This window comes from Momordica charantia, assembly GCF_013281855.1.
Source record: "Momordica charantia cultivar OHB3-1 chromosome 9 unlocalized genomic scaffold, Mcharantia_2.0 BLBB01000009.1, whole genome shotgun sequence".
NCBI classification, from domain to species: Eukaryota; Viridiplantae; Streptophyta; class Magnoliopsida; order Cucurbitales; family Cucurbitaceae; genus Momordica; species Momordica charantia.
Window position 1 is genome coordinate 27,956,905 of NW_028275167.1, and position 17,598 is coordinate 27,974,502.

The following is a 17,598-nucleotide window of genomic DNA, read 5'->3' on the forward strand; positions in this document are numbered from 1 at the left end:
ACCAAAATGGTTGAGATATTTATTTAATTCAAACATCATTCATTTCCATGCATTACTAGATCAATTTTGTCATTCATTACCCACCTTGTTGTTGTTTATTGTTTATTATCTTTATTTAATTAACTTAATATTTTCATTGACAACAAACCTAAAGAAGAGGATAATATATAGAGATCATATTGCATAATTAATGGTGGGGTTGAGCTATATATGATCATATGAGAGAAACTAATTGGTTCCTTTTATCTTTAATTTGAAATTTGAAATCCATAGCAAATATGATAACAAACATCATAAAAGCATCTCACCACCTAACCAATTAAATCAAATTAAAATCACCCCATTATGAATTTAATAGTAAATTGCATTCATGACCAATCCGTAACTTGAGTGGCATTGAGCAATGATTTGCAAAAAGACCTTTTTATTTTAATTATTACAAGCATATAACATTATGCCCCATGACATAGGAGGGAAAACCAATCTAAATCAATTGTCAAATCCATTTCCCAAAAAAAAAAAATGTTGTCATTTTATCATTTTTTAAATCCATCTCTATTTGCATCTCAACAATCATCCACTCGTGAAACGAACTATATGTCAAGTTTCCTCTCAAATAATCATCTATTTATCCACTCTCGAATACTTCGAGATATATAAGCCTTTGAAGACTTATTTCTAAACACAACGGCACTCTCAACTTAAGAGTCTATGCTAAATACGTAGTCTCTATTTAATAACGATTTTGTTTTTAATTTTCTCTGGTACCCATAATTCATTATTATATTTTTCGTCTTTTTTAAAACATAAAAAATAAAAATATTTTTTAAAACTACTTTCTTTTTTAGTTTTCGAAATTACTCCAATCCTAAAAATAGTTTTATAAAGTAAACAACAAAATAAAGAAACACGTGTGTAAAACAAAATTTATAAGTTTAGTTTTTAAAAACAGATAGACCAACACAAAATAGTTACTAAACATCAAGTAATTGATTTTTATAGCACATATTTGGATTAATTTTGATTAATTATATCACCATTATTTACTTTCCAAAAAATCCATAGGCTTGTGGGCCGGACCCGCCAGCGGGACTGGAAGCGGCTGCGCAGCCGCCGCCTACGTCGGCGCTCGTCAAATATTTGTCAAAATACACACAAAAGCAAAAGAAAGAGTAGTATTTAATAATATTTAATCCAATACATTGGTTCTTAACACGAACTGAGCCATCAATTTGCAATCATCTTTTTTAATTTTTTTTCCACATTAGCAAAAAATTTAAATTAATGGGAAACCAAAATCAACTTTGGTTGTCAAAGTATTAGTACTTTTCGTGGGTTAGGAGACATAAATTTGATGCAGTTTTTGATAAGCAAAGTAATGTTTATAATGTGGTTTAATCAATTACTTCTAATGGTTGTTACAACAAACAAAAACATTATAAGAAGTAATGTTTTGTTACCTTATATTCATGTTTTTTTTCATATTAAATATTATTTTAGTTTACGTACTTCAACTTTAGTTCATTTTGATTGATGTGTTTTTAATTTTGTTCATTTTAGTTTTTAACTTTAAAAATGTTATTTTAGTTCTCATAATTTAAAATTTGACTATCTTGATCTTTTCATTTTCATTTTTATCTCATTCATTTCTATCATAATTTTAACAATACAATTAATTCACTAACTTTCTTGAATTGTAGCTATAAAGTTGTATTAAAGTGTTTATACCATGTATAAAATATGCGTTAAAATTTTATTAAGAGAAACTATAAATTGGTCACTTTTTGGAAATAAAGTAACAAAAAGAAAGCATAAGAATTAGAATGAACCGAAGTCAAAAGTACAGCCAAAATGAATCAAAATCAAATGTACAAGATCAAAATAGTATTTTAACTTTTTTGTTATGACTTACATTTTTCATAGGTATCAAAATCGACAAGCATATTATGACATATAATGTCTGTATTTTGACGTGTGTTTGCCATAAATTTTATGTTCTAAGTTAGAATTTTATCTAAATATACTACGAAAATATAATTTATGTAAGCGGTGAACATAGAAGTAAAGTAATGTTTGATTTGGCAAAGCGATCCTAGTTCAACGTTAATTTATTTATATATATATATATATATATATATATATATATATAAAATAAATAGGTTATAAGTTAACACTGTGGATTGATAGAAATTATTTCTAATTAATTAAAAAGATTTCAAAATTTTCCTGAAATTCATTTAGTATTATCTCATATTAATTTATTATTAGTCATTTTAACATTTACCAATAAAGATAGGCTAAATAAGAAAATGTAAAACATTAATGACAACTTTTTAAACCCACCTAAAATTTTAGGGACTAAAACAAATATTTCCACTTTTTTTTATTTTAATTTAAGATAAATACTTAAAATTGTTTTAGAATAGGTATTTAATTAGTTTTTTTTTTAATACCAAGAGAAAAACATTGGGTTAAAAATACTATTTAAAATCGTTATAAACATATCAAAGTCGTGATTAGATCGAGTACGATCGATGGTTCCTGTTATTTGTTGGCTCTCTCTAATATTTATTTTTATATTATGGTTTTCTAGAGCTTTTCCAAGTCAAAGTGATATTACTCATTTTGGGCTCCTTCAACTTTAATTTCACCAACCACATGATATCCATGATTTGCACTTAAATGTTTGCTTCTAAACTACTCTTTTTTTCTTTTGTTTCAAATTCCAATCCCCTCTTCAAGACTCATTATAGAGAGAAAAAGAGAGGAAATTTTTTTATATAACCTAAAAAAAGAAAAGAAAAAATTGTGCACTTTTTTTGGATGGTTGTGTTAGAAGGTTCAATTTTTCATAATAACAACTAAACCTATCCCACAAAATTTAATATAACCCACAAAAATTTTTGAAAAAAAAAAAACATTTACAACATCTTGTCGCCTTGCTAGACCCAATTAATAGAGTGCATTTATTGAAAGTTGATAAAAGACATGTTCCTTTATGAATCCAAATTCAAAATAAATATCATTTTCATGAGTTTAAAAAATAATAATTTAAAAGAAGGTGTCAAAATAAAGTGATTTGTTCTTCAAAATAAGAGTTTTATAAAATTGCGAGAAAAAATTGGAACAATTGTCCTTAAAAATTTGTAGTAACGATTTTGATTTTGGTTTTCTATATCGTCATGCATGAAACGAGGAGTCTTCCAATAGCTAAACAGATATTTACACTGTATTTTTCTACAAACAAAACGTATAACATGGGGTTTTTTTTTTTTTTTTTTTTTTGAAAGAAAATTTGGGGAAGACATCTAAGATTGGAATGTGGATATTAAAGAGGGGGCCCATCTTAAGAATCAAATGCTGTGATATTTGATCTACTGGTACCAACAGTCAAGGAAATGGGTGGATTATTTGAATGGCCCACTTCATAGCTATCATTGGGCCATCAATGGGCTTTGCCTTCGTTTATCTTCTTTTTTTTGTTTCTTCTTAACATAATTGAGTTATTGTATAATAATTGAGTGATGTGACTTTTAAACGATTTCTAATTGAAGTGCTGTATTTTTATATGTATATTGTGAGGCGAGAGCCTGCCACGTGAAACACTCTGAACTTTAGTTTTGATAGACTAGACGATGTATGACCAGTTTAATGGAAGTCTAGCTCAACACTGACTTAGGCGTTTATTTATGCAACCTAATCAAATTTGACTTGATACCATATTGCATTAAGTTCTAATAAAAATATGTTTCAAAATATATAAAGTCGAGCACCATATCGAAGATTTTGTGTGCATGTGTATTCAACTTTACAAATCGAGCATCTATTTTGAATACGAGACTTAGTGTTATATTGTCTATAATGCTATATCAATAAATGTTTTTTCTTTCTTTCGCGACAACCTATAGATATACAAAGTGAAAAAGTAAGATATTATTGGGTTGTTTGATTATATCCCATTTATTGTTATTGTTTTTTTATGGACTCTTTTTGTGTTTTAAATAGACGAGGACAAAAATGTGCTCGGTATATATATATATATTTATTATGGAATATATAAATCGTTTAGTAAACTTGTTATCCATAAATGGTTAAATTGTTTGGTGTATTACATTATGTGTACACCACACAGGCTATATATGTGTTCTTAAGCTCCACTGTTTTGGTATATTTTTAATTTATTTATTAATATTAAAAAAATTTAATTTAGTAATTTACCTTAGGTGAAAGTTAAGATTGACTTATAATAAACTTTCTTGACGTACGTTTAGTGAATTGGTAGAACTTTAGAGGAAAAAATGAAGAAAATTTAAAATTTATACGTAATTCATTGAAAATTGGGGGAGGATTTATAAACTTTTATCTCTAAAGTTGCAGTTTTCCTCTGGTCAATTTTTACCAATTTACTAAATATTGCCTCAAGTAAATTATCTAGAGACAATTTTAATATTTACCAATAGTGAGAGAATAAATTAAAAAACGTCGAAACATAATGTTTGAACTGAAGTTCTTTAAACAATGAATACTGAATTAAAAAAAAACACTAACATGAGAGACCAACACAGTTATAATAGATTTCACAACTTTAAATTTTGTATCTACTAATAGGTTCACGACATTATTACAAAATTATTCCAACCTAGTTGAAAATCGATTTATCACTAATGGAGTTTATAAAAATTTATTAAACATAAAAAATAGAATGAAAAATTCATTATATTTTATAAACTATTTAAAGTATATGAATGGACCAAGACTAATTATTTCATATTCATTCTCTTTGCTTCATTATTGTAAAGAAAAAAAAGTATATACTAAAAGGATAAAAGACGAAATAGCAAAAATTTTCATGTTTTTAGCAAAAATTGCAATATTTATATAACTTTCAGATATAATTTGATAAAATCCAAAAATTTCAGGTAAAAATTAAAATTTTCCCTTTATAAATTTTATTTTTCTCAAAACAGAAAACTAAAATAATTATGACGTACACATTTGCCGCAGAAAATATCAAATAAACAGTTATTTTACCGTGATGAGACGCGCGAGTGAAAAAAAAAATGTCTCTTCTGTTTTCCTCTTCCCTCCATCTCTCACCTTCGTCAACTCCGGCTGCAACTTCCATCCGTTACCGTCTTATTCCTCCCCGCACCGCCGCCTTCTCATCGTCTCCGCCGGCCGGCGGTCTCTTCTCCGTTTCCGGAACTTCTCAGTCTCCTTTCCCGGACGACCACATTCTCCGTGGACCTCTTTACTGCTCCTCCTCCTCATCTATGTCGCTCGAGGAATCTACTTCAGCTCACCAGGTTCTATTTCCGATTCCACTTGTCTTAATTTGTAGTCTGTGTTACTTTCTGTACAATGTAGGACTGATTCAGTTCCGATAGCGACGAAGGGAAGAGGAAATTTCGATAGGCATCAGCTCAATTGGTTAAGGTTACTACAGTTGGATTATGAGCAAACTAGTTTGGATTACTTCGTTTAATGAGAAAATAGAAATTACTACTTCGTCGCGATTGACTATATGCTGTTTAATGTGCATTTCCTTTTGCCGTAAACTATGAACAGTTGGAAGATAGCTTGTTGTACTCGAGAGCTTTTTGGATTAGCAAATATAGTATAGCGTGGAATGTGGAAGTTGGAAGCGGTTCGTGTTATCTATTCGCCAGTAAAATGGCAACTCTGCGTGTTGAAGATGGTGTAGCGAAGGTATGATCGTACTAGCTAGACCGACCATGTCGAGATTATAAAGAGAATATGCTGATTAATTATTATTATTATTTTTTTCTGATCGGCAGGCTACGATGTGAAAATTAAGCTGGAAAAAGACCATGGCCCACTTCCAGAAAATGTAATGTATCAAGTCTCTGAGGAATCATAACCTTCATTTTGTTGCCATGGATATGAAATCTTCTTAGACGTTATAAAAAAACTGACAGCTTTCGCTTTATGCTGTAAGGTGGTCAAAAAGTTCCCTCATATTCAAAACTACAGCCCTTTCACAGTCCCTCATGCATCGGATGTTGAAACACTTCTCAAATGTCAACTGGCAGTAGCCAATTTCAACTGTAATGATATTCTTGGGCTTGTTTCTCTATCTGATATCTAATAGCATGTTACCATAACTAGTCCTAAGCTACACCCTCTCTCTTCTCTCTCCTTGATCTATAGAGCCTAAAGGAAGAGAGAGAGAGAGAGAGAGAGAGAGAAACAAGAAAGAAGGTAAAAGATTACGGAGCGATTTTGGTAGTAGGCAGTTAGTTAATATTCTCTATCAAATGTTTGATGCTCTTGTAAAATTGATGTATTCTGTCAAATGCTATTTGTGCAGTAACGTTGTTGAAGGTCTACCCCCCACCCCCCACAATAATACTAAAGAACATGGTCTTTCAATTTATGTTCTTATACGTTGTGCAGTTTCTTATTCTGACCACTGATCCATCGCACCTTTCTTCTTACTGTACAGCCTATGGTCAATGCAACAATATTACTTGCTTGCAGCTACCTGGTGTTCTTGATGACTTGTTCTCATATGAAGGTCCGCTAGGTGCAGTTTACTTGAAGGAGGCTGTATCACTTTACCTTTGGGCTCCAACTGCCCAAGTATACCAATTTCCTATTATCTAGCCAATGCCATACCACTGTAGCCTAATATCACAATCAGATGTGCATCTTTTGAGTTTTAACCTGTTCATGTTACTATCTTTCTGCATCGATCAGGCTGTACAGGCTCAAATTTACAGGGACCCGGTGGGTGGAATGCCATTTGAAGTTATCCAGCTTGAGGAGTTTGATGGCGTTTGGAGAACTAAAGGGCCAAAAAGTTGGGAAGGCTGTTATTATGAATATGAAGTAACAGTCTACCATCCTAGCACCTTACGAGTTGAAAAGTGCTTTACTAGTGATCCTTATGCCAGAGGGTATAGACCTTTTACCCAAAAAGTTATGGAGCATTGTTTTAGACATACAAAGATTTGCAAGAAAGTCCAACCTTTACATATAGTCCATACTTCTTATTGCTAGAGCAGGATCTCATCAGATGCAAGGCGGACATTGTTTGTTGATCTTGGCTCTGATGATCTAAAACCTGAGGGATGGGATAAATTGGCGGACGAGAAACCCCCCCTGCATTCTTTTTCTGACATTAGTATTTATGAGTTGCATATAAGGGATTTTAGGTAAGTACTTGATTCTTACCGTATTCAGAGTTTTCTTTACGATACAACTCCAATTTTTCTGTTAAAACGTCGTAGGAAGTGTTGAAAATTATATGTTGATATTTTTCCTATTCTTGAATGTTGGTAAATGAGTTTGAATGTAGGAGAAAACTGACCTTTAACGTTCATACTATATTACTGCATTCATTTTGTGGGATAATGGGATATGCTCGACCTATTATTTCATTATCTCCATCACAAATGAAGCAAAAATCTGACAAGTTTTACCTTCTCCTGTTCTTTTGCTCCATCTTAAAGAGGGGTAGAAAAGGGATGAAAAAGGTCAAAGGACCGAACAAGCTGATGTGACTCTTTTGTTACATGTGGCATTCATAACTATAATTTTCTGCCAATATTATTCAGAAAAAGTTAATTCCATGCAAAATAAGTAGAAAACCTATGATTTTACTGTGCAATAATACTGGCGTGCGCATTTTATTTTTATTTTTATTTTTTTTTGATTTAGTCATCTCTACAGCATTGTGCTGAACTCTTTGCAGTTAAATCCTTTTAATTTTCTGTATTGATGCAGTATAAATGATCAAAGTGTGCATCCTGATCTACGTGGTGGTTATATGGCCTTCACTTTGCAGGTAGTCTTACTTTTCATCCAATAGTGTGAATCAGTTATTTGCTGAGTTGCGTTTGTCAACTTAACAACTTCTTTTCCGTCATTCCTTTACTCTAACAAAAAGGGTTCCCCCCACCACCACCCCCCCAGCCTCCCTTATATTCCATGCATGTTTTCTCTTTTACCTTACTCATCATGCATGTATTGGACATTAGGCTAGGAAGCTGAAAGTTGTAGGTTCTCTCTTTGTTGTCTTCCTTATACACCACACATGCGTTGGATATCTAGATATCAGAACCAGAATCTCATGTTGTAGGATCAAATAAAATAGTGTTTAACAATAAGCATATGCCACTTGAAGGATTCTGCTGGTATCACTCATTTAAAAAAGCTATCAAGTGCTGGTATTAGTCATGTTCATCTACTGCCAACCTTCCAATTTGCTGGTGTTGACGATGACAAGACAAAGTGGAAGTCTCTTGGTAAGTGTATATATTTGATTGGCCTCTTGTGATATTTCAATTCTCGATCAAAAACTGAAAAAGGCCGCTTGCCTATCTTGGTTAATTGTTTGCCCTGGTATGCAAAATTTTTTGCATTTTCACTTGCACTTTTGTCATCAATTCAAAAGTTTCGTGGAACTTTTTCATCTCTATTTGTGAGTATTATCATAATATTAGGTAAATATGCACGATTTCTATATACTTGGTAGAGCGCTTCATGTTTTCTTTACTGGACTTCATAATTTAATGTTTAGTGTATGGAATATATTCACTGAAAAGTTGGTAGTTTCTTACAAATAAAATTTATGGAATTTGTATGGATTAAGAGAAACAAAAGACATTTTTGAAGACGAAGACAGAAAGCTGTTGAAAGTCCTTGAGATCATATGTTGCAACACCTCCAATTGGAGTGCCTTAGCTCTTAAGACTCCCCGTAGGTTTCAGTTTTTCACAACATCAATTTGAGATCAACTATAAGTTAACGATATTCCTGCCATTAGAGGCATTCATTTCTTTCCACAAATAATGTGTTAACTATTTTTCTGAAATTAGAGGCATTTGGATGTGATGTACATTCTGCCTCTGTTCTTCCAGGGGAACTTTCCACCTGTAATATTTCCTTTCAATTTCCTTAAGATCTCTATTCCTTTCCTCAATACCCTTGCTGCTGCAACGAGGGTTCTATCTCACGATGCACCTATACTTGAATAGTACGGAACATCAATCTTTTACACTGCCATGTCGATCTAGACTCTATATCCATTGATAACTCTCGTATATAGGCTTAAGTAGATTACTAACAAATGCTCATGAATAATGACAATATGATAGAAGATTCTGTACTCTCTCAAGAACTCACTAATCAAGTTACTTTCCTCTCTACTTTCTCCCCTTTTCTTATCTGAGATTACTCTCAGCCCCCTAACTACTATGACTCACAGTTAGAATTTACTGTGCACGTAAGATCCATCCACAAAGCAAAGTGCCAAACTTCCCATAGCTAACTTACAACAGCCTGCTTCCACCTGGAGCACTCTCCTGCTTTTTTTCCTTCTTCTAGTGTCAATACGCGATCTCAAATGAATGATGTTTCATAATTCTACATTGAGTTAATAATGGAAGTCTTTGTAGCATTTGATGTGTTTGGTACTCACTCAATACATGAGGAGTGAATTTAAGATTGTTAACCTCATTGACCCTCTCAATAAGATTGATTTTGCAACAGTGAACTCTGAGCTAGACTCCAGAGATCTAGTGGGATTTACTTGGAAAATGCTCCCATCTGAAAGACAAAATTACCTGTCCGGAGCATTATTTAGGGGGAAAAAGATTTCACAGATTTGTTTCTTTTCTTTCTTCTTCTTGTTCTTCCCTTTTCTTTTTTTGCAGTGGATTCTCCCATTGAATTTAGGATAAGCTAGATAGCATTAATAAACTCCTACTTACCTAACCCTCTTGGTTTGCCCCTTTTTTCTTTCCTGGAATAGGTTGGCCTTATTGTTGAAGGAGAAGAAGCTGGTTTATATTTATACTTTAATTGTCTCTCATCAAACCAGTGTGCATTCGTTCTTTCCAATATGCAATCAAAATGTTTTTAGTCTGAGCAACGCCATAAAAACCAGGAAAGGAAGAAATCAAGGGAATCCTCTCAATCTAAGGATCTTCCAAGAACTGAACAACCTTTTAATTTCTAATGTTGAAAAGGGATAAATAGTCAATGAGATGCTGAAAAGGTCCACGAACTCTTAAAGCTTGAGAGTATATTTACAGAAGTCCATCCCAGGGCCAATTCCATGCTTGCAGACTAAGAGCGATGCCAAGGAGTGTTTGTCCTTCGGGTTGATGAAATATTAAGTCTACTTTCCTTATTAATGACATTTTTTATTTCTTACTTATGGCTGAGATATATGTTTAGTAAATAATTTATTTATTGAATTAAATACATGTTTTATTTATTTATCTCTTGTGTTGATTATATTTGTACTTCGTTTAATTAGAGTCTCTTTTCCTTGAATCCAATATATTCAATTTGTCTTACTTTGCAGCCGAACGATCATGACCATGGTACGGACGAAGTTGCGGAATTCATGCTTGCTGTGTCAAGGGATCATATTCAGGTTAGTCATCTCAACTTGGTTCATCCTCTATGTGAGTGGAAATGGCCCAGTCTTGGAATCAGTCTGTATATGATCTGTTCTGTTAGTAGTCCACGTGTTGTTGTAGGAACATTTTACAATTTAGCACTTGAACACATGCATATTCGGATTGCTCTGATTGCTTATATATATCTCAGTTTTAAGTACTTCCATTGGAAACTCATATCCAGAAATGCAATTACTAAGTTATACTAATTGAAAATAGATGGATCTTCTTCCAGTACACCAGTTCTTCCTCACTGGTTTAAATAAATTTCAGGTTGGGATGGCTGCCAATTTGAGGGACTATGTTCTGACCAATTTTGAAGGAAATGAGGTATTTTATTCGAAGGGAAGAATAATTTCTCATTACGAACTCTTAAAGATGGTACTGATGTTTTCCAACATATGTATGTACTTATGAGTGTTCGTCCGTATAAATGTATATACGTGTGTAAGTATGCAAGTATTTGTTTCATCGTACTGACCTAACGTCAAAATGGATATTTAGGGTAAAACATGGGAAAAAGACATAGTTATCGGTTTTTCACATCTATGGTAATGTCTCTATGAATGTTTGTCTACCATCCTTTATCAATTAAAACAAGTTCTTTTCCTTTTTACGTCAAAAAATTATCTTTTAATTATAACAATTTTTTCTTAATTATATAAACATATACTTTCTTTTTAGGGGTCGGGGTTAATCCCATGAAAAAAGGGCTTCACCTATCCATCACCATCACTAATCGCTAGCTTTCCCATATGCAGAGCACTATCGCTGAGTATTTTCAACGATCAGAGTATCATGTAGCATTATGATAAATGTTTAAAGTTTCTTTTGTTAAATAAATCGATTGTTTTCATGAACATTGGCATTGGTTCTGTAATAAATTATAATGTTATACACAGATGAGTTGCTCCTGCATTCTGATTCACATGATGTTGTGGTCATGCCTCCACTTTCTCCTGAAGTTTCCTTGCATCTCTTTTTACTCGGTCTTAATATTAACTAATTTTGTATGCAAGGATAAATGCATCCTCCTCTTTCGCGTGTATCTCTTATTACTCGGTCTTAATACAAATGGAGCTGGTTAACAAGAATTGCCTATCATTTTTTGATATGAAGAATTTTAGATAATATTATATCCTCCTGCAGGTGAAGGGATCAGAAGTACTAACTCATGATGGATCCCCAGTGGCATATGCTTCTTGCCCCACCGAAACTGTAAGATGCTTTATCAATTTTTGATTTTTGAGAATTCATGGAAGTCATCATTAGTTGGAATGTACTATTTTTTTTCAACAAGAAACCAGCAAAAATATTTACCAAGAAAGATTAGGGTACATTAGAGGAGTCAATAAAATACTCTCCATGCAACATTGATTAGTATAATATACGTGAAACAATGAAAAAAAACTACCGTTAGGTAGAATATCCAAAACCTTCCTTGTCTCCCCAGAATTTCCATCCACTTCCGAATATAAACGTAGCTTTAATATTAACTTAGATACCTCTTATGAAGGATACATCAACAATTGCGTAAAAGAGAAATTGATCCTAGAAATTGAGAAGACTCGACAAATGAAAGATTTCAGGTTGATAAGTTTGATTACTAGCATCGACAAAGCTGGTAACTCATTCTATGGTTTCTAGTAATGAAACAGCCTTGTTCGAGGAAGACATATTATTGATTCGACACCGAAACAAGAGGTATAGAGGAACATCTCCGGCAACAGTCCTTTGCTTTGGGTGAGTTTAGGGTGGGTAGAAGTGAACTTGACTCATCTAGGTGACATGTTAGTGTTATGTAAGCATGATAACAGAAAAACAGAGATTTTTCTTCTTTCTTTTATTTTATTCTGAGGACCCAGATTTTACAAATAGTTTCGTCGGAAGTCCTTAAGTTTCGAAATCTTACGATTGAAAAAACGTATATTAGCGTAAAATAAAATGTGTACTTCGTTGAGGTGGCAAAAAAAAAAAAAAAAAGGAAAAAAGGAAAAGAAAGAACTCTCGAGATTCCGTTGCCGCTTTCTGTGATCTCTCCTGTCCTTTCCTCCCTCCCCATTCCGTTGCCGTCCCCAACCCCACCCCCATTTGGAACCCCTGCAGATTTTTCTAGAGAGAGAGAGACAGAGACACAGAGAGAGAGAAAGAGTTTTGCTTTGTCAAATACATTCAAGTCCGAGAAGAAAATAGCTGAGACTATCAAAATAAGGCATTTTTTAAAACTTCATTGATTTTTGAAAAGACCTCTGGGCTTATGATCGATCCATTGGCATCAACTTGAATGTGGTAGACTCAGTGGGATGTGCACGGTGCCTATTTATGCCCAAGATCTTTACCCGTAGGCCGAGAGAGAATGGGAAGAAAGAAACAGACGATTCGCCAACGCTGAATTTGCTTTACTAAGAATGCACCAGCTTGGATTGAGCCGAATGTTGGGATTTCTGATATGTAACTTACCGCTTGTGTTTAGCCCTCCCGTGAAAGGAAGAATTTGCATCTTTTTTTGGGAAGCAAAGAGGCCCAAAGTTTATTGCAGAACTGTTTTAGGAGGACTCGTTACCCCTTGGACAAAAAGCTGTAGAGGGAGAAACTAGCATAAATAGAACTATTAGCATTAGTTCCATTTACCACAAGAATTAAATGTATCCAGTACTCGAAATTTTAACCTCTTGAGGGGTTTTATGTCAATTTCAAGTTTTTCTAAAATAATTATCGAAAACCAGCATTATCAATGTTCACATCATCATGGATATTGAAATATTAAATTAGTTTCTGGTATGCATAGTCATGCATTTGACGTTCTTGATTGGTTTCCAGGTGAATTATGTTTCTGCTCATGATAACGAAACCCTATTTGACATTGTCAGTTTAAAGGTAATGCGAACATGGTTTTATGAATCATACTGCTTTCTTGAAGAGTTGTCTTCTGATTATAGTCCTTTTATTGTAGACTCCAAGGAACATTACAGTGAATGACAGATGCAGGATTAATCATTTGGCAACCAGTATAATAGCACTATCGCAGGTTTTTAATTTTAGTTAATCATGGAAGTAGTCTTATGTTTGCGACATTGAATGTTGATTCTTCTATTACAAAGTCATTGCATGCAGATCGAATAAACTTATTTCACAAAAGACCATGTTCATGTGCCTCACTAAATTACCAACAATTCTGGAAAGTAAAGTTATTCAGAGATGGCTACAGAAATTCTATTATTCTGAACGTTTGACATACCAGTAAACGACCTGTCATTACCGGCATAAATTTTGTTCACTATGACATCTAGCCTTGAGTATCAAAAACCATGTTTTCTTTTTATTGTTTGATTAATGTTATGGGCATTGGGATAATTATGTCACCATCAAGTTAAGCACCGAATTTATTATTTATCATTTGTAGTTTTGTTATTCTGGTCGCTGAATTACTCTCTTCTAAAAGGGAATACCATTGTTCCACTGTGGTGATGAATTACTACGCTCGAAATCAATGGATCGTGATTCATACAACTCTGGTGATTGGTTCAACAGGTCCTGTTCTAATTTTATTTCTTTCAGTCGTTTAATAACCTTTCAAAAGTATTTAGACGTTGAGGACATCAATCATGGATCAACACTAAACTATGTCTTTTCCGCAAATCCTATACAATACATAGTTGGGAACATATGATATATTGCACAGTGGGTTTCCAAATCCCATTTCTCTAACTGAATATGTTTTTACTGCCCGTTATAGTTAATTTTTTGTTTACCATGAATTGATGTTATCTTTCACAAAATCAGGCTCGACTTCACATACATGACAAATAATTGGGGAGTTGGTCTTCCTCCAAAAGAGAAGAATGAAAATAATTGGCCCCTGTAAGTTTTACGTGGCCATTTCTTGCATGCGTGTTTGCTTTTTAAATATGAGTAGCATTTGTTCTACAAGTTTTCCTTCGCCTTCTGGAATAGATGGAACTTGTTATCCCAGTACCCAGTAATCCAATTAATTATTTACCTGAAGATCTATTGGATCATGCTAGCCATTGTATTCCTGTTATTTTAAAACGTCGAATGTTTACTGTAAACCTTTGCTAATGATGTCTTTCATTCTCAGAATAAAACCAAGACTGGCCAATCCCTCCTTCAAGCCAAGCAAAAGTCACATTCTTACTGCTGTGGAAAATTTCACAAATCTGTTACAAATCAGATACTCTTCACCCCTTTTCCGTTTGAAGACAGCTAATGCTATCCAGGTGAGAATGGTTATTTAATACAAATTGTTAGATAAAACACAATTTAAATTTTTAATCAGCTGGTTATTCTCAGAGACTTGAGATCTATATTTAATGAAATTACTTTTATTTTGTACAAGAGCAACATATTACATACTATGGCAGAATACTGCCAAGGTGGCTCAAAGCATCATTTCTGTGTTTCACGCTGGTCTACGATTTGCACTGATTTATATTAATTCTACTTCTTGACGTGCAAAATTGAATTGTTTTGGTGCAAGACACAGCGCTTTTGTTTCCTGGAGTATCCTCTATTCAAACAGAGATAAGTTAGCCTGTTTGTTTAGATGCTTCGATATACACCATTATGCTAAGAGTTTAGCGGAAACTTGGATGGAGAAAATATTAATAATAGTGCTCATTGTAGAACAAAGGAAATTTTTACCAGAAGAAAATGTAGAAGGTTTTCATCGGTAAATGTCATTCTTCAATTTCCTTGTCTTAGATTCCTCTTGCATCCAATTCGGAAATCGTTGAATTCATCTCTTCTGATACTTTTATGACAATGGGGTTATGGTTCTGCCTGCCTGTGTTTATAGGTTTATCTAGTATTCCTTACCCGAATGATTTTGCACTATGACTTCTTGTGGCTTCCCCTTCTGCTCTATGTCATGTCTACCTCAATTTCATTGCTTCATCAGTTGCTCCCCATCTGAATTTTATCTTATTAAACTGCCCAAAACTAAAAAGGTTAACTATATAATCAAAATTGTACTGGCACTTTCTTTTATCTAAGAACTTGTTGGACTACTGGCTTTAGAATTGGGCAAGAAATAAATGGTAAATAGATTTTAATCGAGAACCATTTGTACTCATGAGGGATTAAAATTATCATTAATCTCAAAAGCTTCTTGTTTAGTCCGAATAAATATAATAGTTTCAATTATGTTTTCAACTCTTCGAACAAAACTGGATACAGGGGTCTTATTTTCATTGAAGTGTCATTCTACTAATCTTCTACCTTCATTTAGTTTCTGTTGAATTGTTAAAACGGGACACATATGTCTGGTTTGGACTGGAAAAGAATTTACTTTTCTGGTGCTTACGATGTGAAGCGCATTTCATTTTTTGTGTGCAGGAACGGGTCCGTTTCCACAACACAGGTGCGTCGCTTATACCTGGAGTCATAGTGATGAGTATTGAAGACGGGCACAAAGGCATTCCAGGATTAAGTCAGCTGGATCCCATGTGGGTAGAACTGCTTTCTTTTCTTCTATCTATCAAGAAGTTTACACATAATAATACCGTTATCTCATATTATCTGCAGTTACTCGTACATTGTTGTCGTGGTTAATGCACGTCCAACTGAGATTTCATTTCCTTGCCCTGCTTTGCGGGCAAGAACTCTTCAATTACATCCCATTCAGGTAAATACTCTCTTGAGATCCAAAAGTGCTTTGCTCCCAAAGGGAACGATTATTAACTATCAGCAATATCTATACCACTTTTTAGATTTAAATCCATTTTAGGCCCTAAACTTTCAAAATAAATTTTAGTTTTCGAACTTTTAAAAAATAATCATTTTGATCCTTACCTTTATTTTACTTTTAACAAATTGATTTTGTAACTTCAAGTATATAGAATGGCATACTAGTGTGTTAGTGTAAGCATTTATCCAATTCTCATAGGTTGGAGGCAGATTATTAGATGAAAAAAATTATAACAAGGACCGAAATGATTATTTTTAAAAAGTTTTGGACTAAAGTAGGTATTTTAGAAGTCTGAGACACAAAATGAAATAGGACCAAAATAGAATATGTTTGGATACCAAAATTGAATTTGTACCTACTTTTTATATCTCACTGATTATGCACTCTTCTTTCTCATCTCCCATTTGAAAAAAAAAAAAGGCATTTTCAATCATTGTTTGAAAATATTAATTGTTTTTATACGTTAACATGGGCAGGTGATGTCAACCGATCCAATTGTAAAAAATTCAACGTACGAGCCATCCACGGGATGCTTCATGGTGCCCTCAAGGACGACATCAGTATTTGTGGAGCCTCGGATGCATGAGTAGCCTCTCATTCTCTGAAATGGTACTCCCTTATACGCTTATTTCATCCCCCAACTAATTTGCAAGAGATTCAATAATTATATTTTCAATATCATTTTAAGGAAAATAATATGAACACAAGCTGTTTTACTCTAATACCCATCTTCAAATGTAAAAGCTTAACCTGATAGTTTAAAGTATATTTGTCTTTTTAATGTATTATTTACTCTTTGGATTCAATGCAATTTGCTATTTACCATATATTATATATATGGTGGTTTAGCGTGTTTATCTTTTATTTCTCCTCAAGACCGACTCATATCTTTGGTCAATACTCCCAATAAAAAATTTCTTGGACTTGATCTAGCTTTCAACATCAGTGATGTTCTGACGGCTATTTCTTTTTGCCATCCTTCTTCTGCTCACATCCACCCCCCAAAGGGGAAAAGGGCATGATTAATCCTTCATGCTTTTTTATTATTTTATTATTACTATTATTTTTTCTAATACAACAAATATGAGGATGATGATTAATCTCTAACCTCTAAGGAGTAAGATGCCTTAAAAATGAGCTATGCTCATGTTGGCTCATACTCTTCTATTGTTGTTATTTCAACCCGACAAATTAAACCACTTGAAGTATGGTAGTTACAATTACATTCCTAAACTTTCACCTATACAAATAAAACCCTCTAACTTTTATAATAGATCTCTAAACTTTCAATAGTAAAAATGAAACCGTCGAACTTAAAAAAAAAAAAAAGATCTATTTACTCTATCTCTTTCAAAGTGAGGGTTTAATTTTTACCAATTGAAAATTTAGGCGTGTAATTTTCTCACTTATGAAAGTTTAAGAGTTTAATTTTTACGATTGAAATTTTGGAATCTAATT

The 17,598-nt window shown here is 33.2% G+C and overlaps 1 protein-coding gene and 1 long non-coding RNA gene across 2 annotated transcripts; both read left to right on the forward strand.

Annotated features, from left to right (window-relative positions):
* Window positions 1–5,027: 5,027 nt before the first annotated feature.
* LDA (limit dextrinase) lies at window positions 5,028–16,946 on the forward strand. The gene is given in 21 exon segments (XM_088118159.1): window positions 5,028–5,306; window positions 5,569–5,698; window positions 5,799–5,851; window positions 5,960–6,068; window positions 6,467–6,603; window positions 6,721–6,920; window positions 7,029–7,178; window positions 7,750–7,810; window positions 8,150–8,264; window positions 8,266–8,270; window positions 10,337–10,408; window positions 10,707–10,763; window positions 11,583–11,651; window positions 13,254–13,310; window positions 13,387–13,461; window positions 13,876–13,964; window positions 14,217–14,294; window positions 14,533–14,671; window positions 15,789–15,898; window positions 15,978–16,077; window positions 16,617–16,946. Coding segments are annotated over 21 exon segments (2,166 nt in total). The 5' UTR covers window positions 5,028–5,060; the 3' UTR covers window positions 16,731–16,946.
* Window positions 10,770–11,334, forward strand: LOC148209293 (uncharacterized). The gene is made up of 2 exons (XR_015787451.1): window positions 10,770–10,984; window positions 11,118–11,334. It is a non-coding gene; the product is annotated as an uncharacterized LOC148209293 (long non-coding RNA).
* Window positions 16,947–17,598: the final 652 nt, after the last annotated feature.